At 42.6% G+C, this 10198-nt stretch overlaps 1 protein-coding gene across 1 annotated transcript; it reads left to right on the top strand.

Annotated features, from left to right (window-relative positions):
* Positions 1 to 273: 273 nt before the first annotated feature.
* On the top strand, positions 274 to 4782 carry LOC102199317 (serine protease 27-like). Its single transcript, XM_005747728.2, has 6 exons — positions 274 to 339; positions 2540 to 2560; positions 2785 to 2947; positions 3134 to 3402; positions 4269 to 4411; positions 4498 to 4782. The coding sequence occupies exons 1-6, from the start codon at positions 285 to 287 to the stop codon at positions 4717 to 4719; spliced, it is 873 nt and encodes a 290-aa protein (XP_005747785.1). The 5' UTR covers positions 274 to 284; the 3' UTR covers positions 4720 to 4782.
* Positions 4783 to 10198: the final 5416 nt, after the last annotated feature.

Genomic DNA, 10198 nt, shown 5'->3' with positions numbered 1-10198 from the left:
GGAAAAGGCTCACAGTGAACCGTATGTGAGGCTGGACACCAAGGAAGGAGAAAAGGACGTGTACTGATTGACTGGGAGAGAAATCGAGCTGGAAAGGATAAATAAAAAGGTTCAACATTGCTGCCTGGAAGCTGAAATGCCTGGATCAGGTGAGCTGCAGTGAGGCGTTGGGTGTGTCGTCAGACAAGTGTCTGAGAGAGGTGTGCTTAATGCAGACAGAGAGGAGGAGGAGAGAGGAAGGGTATTTATGCCTCAGCAGGTCTGGATGTTTGGATCTTACAGCGATGGCTTTCTACAAAGTGATGTGTTTGGCTGCTGGGCTGATGCTCCTGACCCAAGGTAAGAGCTCTCTGCACACACCTGCAGCAGGTACGACTCAGAGGGCGAAAACACTCAGGAGCACAGCGCTTCACTTTAAAGTGACACTGCAGGAAATAACACGGCAGGAAAAGGAGGACTGGTGTTGTGCTTTAGCTTCATCTTTATCTTGGTGATGAAAGCTTAAACACAGATTAATGTGACGATCTGTTTGGTTTGGAAGCAGCTGAGAGGCTGAACTGCTCTCCATCAATCAGCGTCTGTATCACAGTTATTAGAGCTGCTTTATTTTATTTTAGCTTTGATTGCGTGTTTAAATTTTATTTCAATTCATATTAAGAACTTAAGACTTATATTACAGAGTTTTATAATGTTAACATATTAAGTCTTAATACTCAAGAAGAGATATTACAGTTCAAATATGTGGCTCACGTCCTTCATAGATGACATTCAGCTGTTGTTTTTGCTGTGATAAGAAAATTCAGTTCAATTCAGTTTTATTTATATATCGTCAAATCACCAACATCTCAGGGCGTGATATGGTACTACAAGGTTATTAAGATAAGATGGGGCCTGATTATTTAAGACCTTGTATGTGAGGAGCAGGATTTTGAGTTCAATTCTGGATTTAAGCGGGAGTGTCACGGCCAGCGGAGCTGACTGTGGGAGAACCAGGGCCCAGGTGCGCACACAGAAGGAGACGGAGCGGAGAGTTAAACCAAAGCTAAGCCATTTTATTTTGGCTGATAAATATGAATACAATACAAACTGGGTGACAAACTAAACTGCAACCTACACTGGGAAAACTAAACACCATAACTATGATAACTATGTTTACTGTGACTACTATGAGTGCTATGACATGGTGACACAGACGTTCTGACAAAGACAGAAACGTACACACACACACACTAAACACACACGAGGGGCGATCAGGGGAAGTGAAACTAAATACAAAGAACACCAGACTCTTTCAAAATAAAACAGGAAACATGACGGAGGCAGACATAATACTGACTTGACAACATGAACAAGGCAGACTGGAACATAAGGGGTGACGACACAACAGGATCTAGATCGACAAGGACTAAAGACTGGACTGGATGACTTAACATAAAAGAATGTCAAAATACAAGGCAACTGAAATCCAAACTAATGGTAGAGACAACAAGAACTTAGCATGTCTTCTACAGTACATGCCAATGATGCAAAATGAACAGAAAATGCTGGGTCCCAGCCCATGACAGGGAGCCAATGAAGGGAAGCCAATACAGGAGAAATCTCTCTCCTTCTAGTCCCTGTCAGGACTCTGGCTGCAGCATTTTGGATTAACTGAAGACATCCTGATAATAATGAATCACAGTCGTCCAGCCTGGAAGTAATAAATGCATAAAGTTTTTCAGCATCACTCTGAGACAGGATATTTCTAATGCTTATATTGGATATAATATACATGAATGTAAGAAGTCACTTTATTAGATATAATTATGAAGTTAGAACTTACTTACAGAGTATTAGGGCCACATTAGGAAAAAACATTACTGATCATTTTAAGAATAAAGTCGAATTTTCAAGATTAAATTAGAAAATCTATTTTGAAAAAAAAGTTGAAATGTGGAGATTACACTTGTTTCAAGATAAGATAACTTTTATTAGTCCCACTCGTGGGAAATTTGTTTTGAGACGATCTGCCACGGTTACCCTCTAAGTTAGTGAAATTGTACTTCAGAATCCGTTTTAGTACCAAGGAAATTATTTTTCTTATAGCTCATAAAGTCAGATGTGGCCATATTTAGATGGGAGGGTGGAGATCTTAGTTATGAGCTCACTCTTCGTTACCCTCGTTGTTATCTGTTAAGTGATGACGTATCAACCCAACGTTTGGGTCCAATCGTCCACTGCGTTAATTAAGGCTGTTGTCTTTTTAATGTGCTGCAATGCTCTGTATCATGTTTTATTTAATATAAACAAGCCCCTAAAAATAATTCTTGGTCATTGTAATCATGTAGTAATCATGTGCAGCACGTCCATAAGCTTTAAACTTATGATGTAACTGCAGATCATGTGTTCGTGGACTCCCAGACACCAAAGACTTGAAACCACAGCAGCGCTGTTATTGATCAGATGATGTCTTTAAAAATGCTCCAAAAGTCCAGACGTCCAGTTTGAAGACTCAAAATAGCTGAGGTGACACTAACCAAAATGTTTTCCTGTTTTTCAGAGTCTGAGTCACAGCTGAATGGTAAGATAAAGTTTCCTTTTAACTTGTAATGTTTAATACATCATGAGGATGAATATTAGTTTCTGACTGGACTCTAGACTTGAGACGCAGTGAACTCCTGAAATCAGATTACTTTTTACTGCTGTTAGTCCAGGATCACTGTGTCCTCACTCAGCAGTTTGTAATGCTGAGAGTTTACAGCTCCTACAGTAATGCTCACTCTGTGTTTTAATGTTGGTCTTCAGTTTGTGGTCAGCCAAAGCTCAACACCAGGATTGTAGGAGGACAGGAAGCTTCTCCTGGCAGCTGGCCCTGGCAGGTTAGTCTGCAAAGATCTGGGTCCCACTTCTGTGGAGGATCCCTCATTAACAGTCAGTGGGTGCTGACTGCTGCTCACTGCTTTCAAACGTGAGTAATGAGGCTGAAGCTGAACACTAAACATGATTTATTACCATAAAGAGATTATGAAAGGTTGTAATCAGGGGGCTGAGGGTGTAACAGGATAAATATTTAACAGAGTAGGAATCAATAATATCATTTCTTTTTAGCCATCGTAATAACTGCATGCTGTTTTGTGCTCCTTGATGATCTCAGCACCAACCTGAGAGGTCTGACTGTGAATCTGGGCCGTCAGAGTCTACAGGGATCCAATCCCAATGCAGTATCTCGAACTGTAACACAGATCATCAAACATCCAAACTACAACTCTGGTACTTTCGACAACGACGTCTGCCTCCTGCAGCTCTCCTCACCGGTGACTTTCAACAACTACATTTCTCCCGTCTGCCTGGCAGCTTCAAACAGCATCTTCTATAGCGGTGTTAACAGCTGGGTCACCGGCTGGGGAAGTACTAGAGAAGGAGGTGGGTCATAAAGACACCTGATTACTTTTAGAGTAAAAAATCTCCACACTGAAAGAAATAAGCGTGCTTTCTCAGATGGCTCAGAAATACTTCAAGCAATAAAATTCTTCTGCAAGCTAAAATGTTCTAAATCTGAGTTTGATGACTGGGAACACATTGTTTCTTTAAATGTTTTAAAAGGGCTTAAGTACACAGTCGAGTAATCCGGGAATTGGAGACAGGAGGGAAGCACAGCTGGGAGGAATTAGACCTAACAAGACAAGGGAAGCAAAATTAGAAACACTGACATGAGACACAGACTTTCAAAGTAAAACAGGAAGCACACAATAGGCACAGACATGACACCTACACTAAACACGAGGGAACAAGAACAAAACCTGAGAACTAAACTCATAACCAGAATTAAACTGAAACATAGAATAATAACAATCAAAACAGCACAACTAGAGAATCAGAACATAAGTCATAGAGAATAATACCAAAATACAAGAAACTGAAAATGACCCAGAACCGTGATAGAGACCTTCAAATAAGCCATTCCTCTGCAGTTGATCTGTTAGCTGTTTGAGATCAAACAAGCCACTGCAGTCAACAGGCCTGCAAAACGAGTGCATCCAACCTGACCACTCACCTCATCTTTTGGCTAATTTTACGTTAGAATCCTTCCAATTTTTGTCTCGCCATGTGAATACTGGTGTTGTTTCTCCATTTCACAGCCAAAGCGTCATTCCCCAGTGTTAAAATATGACTAGACAAGAAAAATATTTTGATACAGAAGGAATTACAGCCACACGATAATCCTGGTATCAAATGAGGGAGACCTTTCATCTACTTTACTTTTTCTGCTTTATACTTTTTTGCCTTAGCGTCCGTTCCTTCACCCAACCTGATGGAGGTGCAGGTTCCCGTGGTGGGAAACAGGAAGTGTAACTGTGACTATGGAGCGGGATCAATCACGGACAACATGATGTGTGCCGGGTTAAGTGCAGGAGGAAAGGACTCCTGTCAGGTGATTGTTGTTACCTGTGTTTGGCACATTTTCACCTTCTACAGTTTCTTCTCCTCAGCTAACAGTAAATGTTTCTGCTCTCAAAGGGGGATTCAGGAGGTCCAATGGTGAGCAAGCAGAGCGGTCGCTGGATTCAGGCGGGAGTCGTCAGTTTTGGGGAAGGTTGTGCCAGGCCGAATCTTCCAGGAGTCTACACCAGAGTATCCCAGTACCAGACCTGGATCAGGACCCAGATCTCCTCCAACCAGCCGGGCTTCATGACGTTCACGTCCACTGGGACCAACAGTGACCTCAGTGTCTCCTGCTGAGGACTGCCACCCAGTGGCGGTCCTAGCCTGCTTGTGCCCCAGGCTAACCCCCCCACACACACACACACAAAACGTGTCAGGTTTTGTATTGTTGATTATCATTTATGCTTAGAAATATCTACTTATATATGCTTAGAGCTTTATAATTAGTTTTAGATTGGTGGAGGTTTGATCCTTAATAGTCTGCAAACTTTGTGTGTATTCCAGAGCACTCTGGGAGCGTGGGAGAGCTCGTACCTTCTCTTATTGTTTTATGGATAAACGTATCCATGTCTGTTTTAGGCTAAGTGCCTTTTGTTTGGATGAACTGCTGGACTTCCAGACCAGCAGGTTTAGGGAAGTCTTTAATCGGGTCACACTCTGACCCCACACACACACACACACACACACACACACACACACACAGGCAAGGTACTCTTTGTTTGTATGTAGACGTCATATGTTAATGCACCTATGTATATTCATGTAACCTCAATAAAAGAGCAGTGTTACGGGGGAGCGGACGAGAGCGACTGGGGTCAAGCGAAGGAACGGCGCTCGTCCGGTTCTCTCCCGTGCACGAGAAACATGAAGAACTTTGCCTACTCATGTCTTGATTTGCTGTGTAATTATATTGTCTTCAACGTTCCAGCAAATAGGTTTAAGCTACAAACCCCTAACCCTGACTTCAGTGTCACCTGCAAAGGACTGCCACCAGTGCCAACCACCACCCCTAAAACAACCACAACCACAGTGCCCACAGGACTGAATCGATTTGCTTTCATAAAATCGCCTCTAATATTTATCAGTTGGAGTTAAAGAAAAATATTTTGGGGATCTCGGGAACACAGCGGCAATGATCATCTCTCTTGGACTGATTTGAAGTATAAAAGAAATTCAAATAACCTTTGTTTTTGTTGTTTTTTCTTTCTTTTGTTGAGATGAAAAAAGTAGAATCATTTAACATGTTTGTGGATTTGAAATGAGAGCTGGAGTTTGAACTGAACTGTCTTTGTCAGCAGCACACACACCAAGCGCTCGCCGCGTTGCTCGCCTGGTTACAACGATGTTCTCATTAGCACATGGATGCAAGCTCTTTCTCTGATTCTTCTTCTCATTATCGTGATTTCAGTAACCACTTCATAATATTATTATTTCTTTATCCTGGTGTAAATGTCATGGAGGTTTATAGAGAAAGGCTCCAGCCAGATGGGGGATTCAAACCCAGGCAGCAATGCTAACGTATTACATCATTACAGCTGAGCATTATTTATTATTTATAGTAAATAAATAAAACTCAGAAACATACAGTCTCAAAAGCAGCAGGTGACCAAAGGAGAGAAGAGAAAGAAGATTCAAATTACACTTATCACAACATCATCACGACACCTAACATAAAGAAATAAAGAGCAGGTCTGATTTTGTGCTTGTTATAACACTTTATTTGATTATTGTCAAAATGTTACTAAAAATGTGAAAATGTTACTAAATGTTGGGGAAATTAAAAAGCTGAAAGACTGCTTGTCCTGTGGACCTCAGGGAAATGACACACACTGTGTGCAGTGTGAAAACAGATCTTTTAGCACCCCCTCCTGGCAGATACGTGCATGTGCAGAGTGAGACCTGCAAACATAAACTTGTTTCCTGTGGACTGACCAACAAACAGCTGCTGACAGCTGCAGCCTCGGTGTGTCACGACTGTAAGAGAAGCGTAGTTTTGGATCTCGGTGTCGCCGTGCCGGCTTCTTTTATGAACCGCAGAGATGCAGCTTACATGGTTGGATGCATCGGTGATGAGCAGCTGGAGGAGTACGGAGCACTAGTGGATGATTCTCTGGAGCGGCGTGGAGCAGCCACAGACCTTTCGTTAATTTTACACCATCAGAGGAATTGTGACACCTGCCTGTTTTACACACCTGAAAGACTTCAGCCTGTAGTTTTAGATTGAGAGTCGAGACAAGTGTCAGAAGTGATCTGTGACAGAAGGCGAGCAGCAAGAGGGAAAGGGAAGGTTTAAAGAGTCCTCCCGTGATGGTTTAGAGACGGTGGAGGCCGAGATGAAGATGCTCAGATGCTCACTGGGAGGGAGCATGATGGAGTCAGAGAGGCTGAGATGGTCTGAGCATGTGCAGAGGAGGGAGGGGGGATGATGAAGATGGAACTGCCAGGCAGGAGGAGAAGAGGAAGACCTCAGAGTGTAGTGAAGGAGGACATGCAGAGGGTCGGTGTGACAGAGGAGGATGCTGGGATAGGAGGAGGTGGAGGCAGATGATCTGCTGCGGTGACCTCTAAAGGGAGCAGATGGGAGGAGAAGAAGAAGAGTGAGGGAGGAATCACCTCTACTGCTACAGCTGACAGAGAGATGGTGGCTGACTTCAGAAGGAAGAGGACGACCTGCGATAGGACGTGGATCTGTTGGAGGAGCTGGAGCACCTGGGCGTCCACGTGACACAGCAAGAAGTTTATTTTACTCTCAGTTTCTGTCATTTACTTATTAAAATTGAATTGGGATGAAGGGTTTTACGTTCACAGCCGTCACAGATCATTAATCTGGAGATGAAGCAGCTTAAACAGGTGAGCGGCAGAGACAGATAACTCCTCCCCCCGCTGCTGTCGTTCAAAGCGGTGCGTTACCATGGAGACAGAGGGAAGCCTGTCAGGAACAAAACAGGCAAGCGTGAAAACAAACTTTTTCAGATCAGCCGTTACACGCCGTTTGTAAGCCCGGACACGTTCACTGTTTTATTCATGCACTGTCGTTTCAATCGAAAGATTTGATTTTCTTCTACTGCCATGCATTTGTTCCTTTATACAAATTAAAAAATGTTAAATGTGACCAAATATTCCAATAATATTTCATATGTAAAAGAATAAGCGGCTACTGATGATTTTTAAAAACTCAACTAAACCCGTGTCCCTTTGCCAGAGGACCGCAGCGCCTCACGTTTCACGTGTAAGTAGGAAATTCACATATTTGAACCACTTTGAGTCATTTTTAAACAAAAACAATCATTTCCATGAAATTTGACCCTTCGAGCTTAAATTAGAACCTGTTTTCTATAATAACACAGCCGATTGGTGTAATCGCAGCAACTTTGCATTTCTCTGCGCATGTTGAAGATTCTGTGTCAAGCTAAACGTGTGGCCTTAGTACATTTTTTAGTTGCTTCTGATCTGATTGGAGACGCTGCTACTTTTTGCAGAACTTCTCATGTTCATGTAGTGAACATGCATTGGACATGTAGTTGCAGGTGTTGCTGTTGTGTTACAGGTCTTTGAAGCCGCCGGGACTAGATGAAAGTGTTGCAGTAGTACTCAGTTAGTTGCAGGTGTTGCTGCAGTTTTCATAGTTGGTTTGGTTGTACCTGCAGAACCTCCTGCGTTCAGTGGCAGGTGTTGTCTAAGTTGCATCGTTTGCAGTGACAGTGGTTTCGGTGTTGCTGTTGTTTCAGTGAATAGTTTGGTTGCAGAATTCCCCATATTTAGTTACAGGTGTTGCTATACCACATCTTGACTTACATGCCAGTTTTTGAGCTCAGTTGTAGACGATCTGGAGTTCAGACCAGCTGCATTGGTCTGTATTTTTGTTTATTTGCAGTAAATGCAAATATTAGTCCAGCAACACTGACGCACCGGCGCATGTATCAAGCTCACAGAGCGAAACCTGTATCAGTGCGTGTTTCGCGTTGAGAAAAAGTCACGTGATCGATACAGCTGCTGCCAAACTGTGTTTAAAAGGTACTAAATTACTCTCGCAAAGATAAAAACAAAAAACATATCTCTCTATAACAAAATGCAGCCCAAAAGAAAAAGAAAGATTTCTGCTGTGTGGGATCATTTTGATCTTTTAACTGCAAATAAGGTAACTGTTTGTCTGTCTTTGTTTCAGTGTAATCTATCAGAATAGGAACAACAGCAACGTGACCTGCAGTGTAAAATATTTATTTCATGTTATGCAGGTTAAATGTCGCATCTGTTCTGCGGAGCTTTCTTACACAAACAAAAGCACCTCCTCAGTGTTTAGGCGTTACAGAGCCAAACATGAAAATGAGGAGACAAGCACACCGAGAATGAACACAGGTCGGCCTATACAGACACTGAACAGCTTTATCGTCATTTTTTTATTAATATGTGTTCTATTATTTTGAAATCAAGCATCTAGGATGACTGTTCTGGACCAGGCAGTCCTGGATTTTATTATAAATGACTGCCAACCCCTTAGTATTGTGGAGAGTGACGGGTTCTACATTAATGAGAATATGCAGTTGTGCGCATCTGTGTTGGGTGTGAAACACTTTCCACAAAGTCACACTGCAGGCAATTTGGCCCAATTCAAAACAGGCATGATGGATGACTGGGCCATCACAAATAAGGTGTCTTGTGACCAACGCAGCACCAAACATGACTGCAGCAACAAGAACTCTCCAAATTCGACATTCAGTTTGCATTGCACACAAACTCAATGTATTAGTCAAGAAATCATGCGATCAAATCCCTGAACTTTCATCCATAAGAGACAAATCTAGACAGATCGTATCATTCTTCAGATCCAGCACTGCAGCCAAAGAAAAGCTTGCTCAAGTGCAGCAGCAGGCTGGGTATCTGTTGCTTCTCTTCCAACAGATTTAACTCCACATACGGCTGATGAGTGTGACATCGTAAGGGAAGCACTTCTTGTGTTGGTCCCTTTCCATCAGGCCACAGTGGAGTTGTCAGAGGTTCAGGATCAAAGGTGATGATGATGAAAATGCTATGTTTGGCACTTGAGCAGAACTCTTTACATCTACACACACAAGCAGCCACCCATCTCCATGACCAACTGAGGCGTCGTGTCACAGACACTGCTTCTAATCTGGAGTCATTCAGTGTGTTGACCCTATCAACACTTTTAGACCCCAGATTTAAAACACTCGGATTTCATAGTTCCTCCAAGTGTAGTGAGGAAGTCAATCGCCTGAGAGTGGAGTGTGCTGCAGTAATTGCCTGCACAACATCTGAGCCACAGCCTGGACCTTCATCAGAGCAGTCACCTGTTCCAGGCAAGTTCAGTATTATCAGCTTATTCGTACATTTATTTTGATACTAATGTGTGCGAATTTGGGGTAGATGACCAAAACTAAAACAGCCATGCATTTTTTATTATTTCAGAAAACCTGTGGCAGCGGCTCGATGGAGAAGTTGGCAGACAACCCAACAACGCAACAGCAGACTCCATCACTGAGGTCCAGCGCTACTTGGCGGAGAGAAACATTCCAAGATCAGAGGATCCTTTAACGTACTGGGGGAATAGGAAGACATCTTATCCGAACCTTTCCCACCTGGCTTTACAGTTTTTGTACCCCAGCTTCATCTGTGCCTGTGAGCGTGTTTTCCAAAGCTGGGGAAATGGTGTCAAAAAAATGCAATAGGCTGAATGTAAAAACATTGGATAAACTTATTTTTCTGAATAGAAATTTATAATAAACTCTTGAGTCAATTACATTTAAATGGGTAATGTTAC

This window comes from Pundamilia nyererei, unplaced genomic scaffold, assembly GCF_000239375.1.
Source record: "Pundamilia nyererei isolate P.nyererei 1_Seehausen unplaced genomic scaffold, PunNye1.0 scaffold00202, whole genome shotgun sequence".
NCBI classification, from domain to species: Eukaryota; Metazoa; Chordata; class Actinopteri; order Cichliformes; family Cichlidae; genus Pundamilia; species Pundamilia nyererei.
This window is presented reverse-complemented; position numbering and strand designations above follow the sequence as displayed.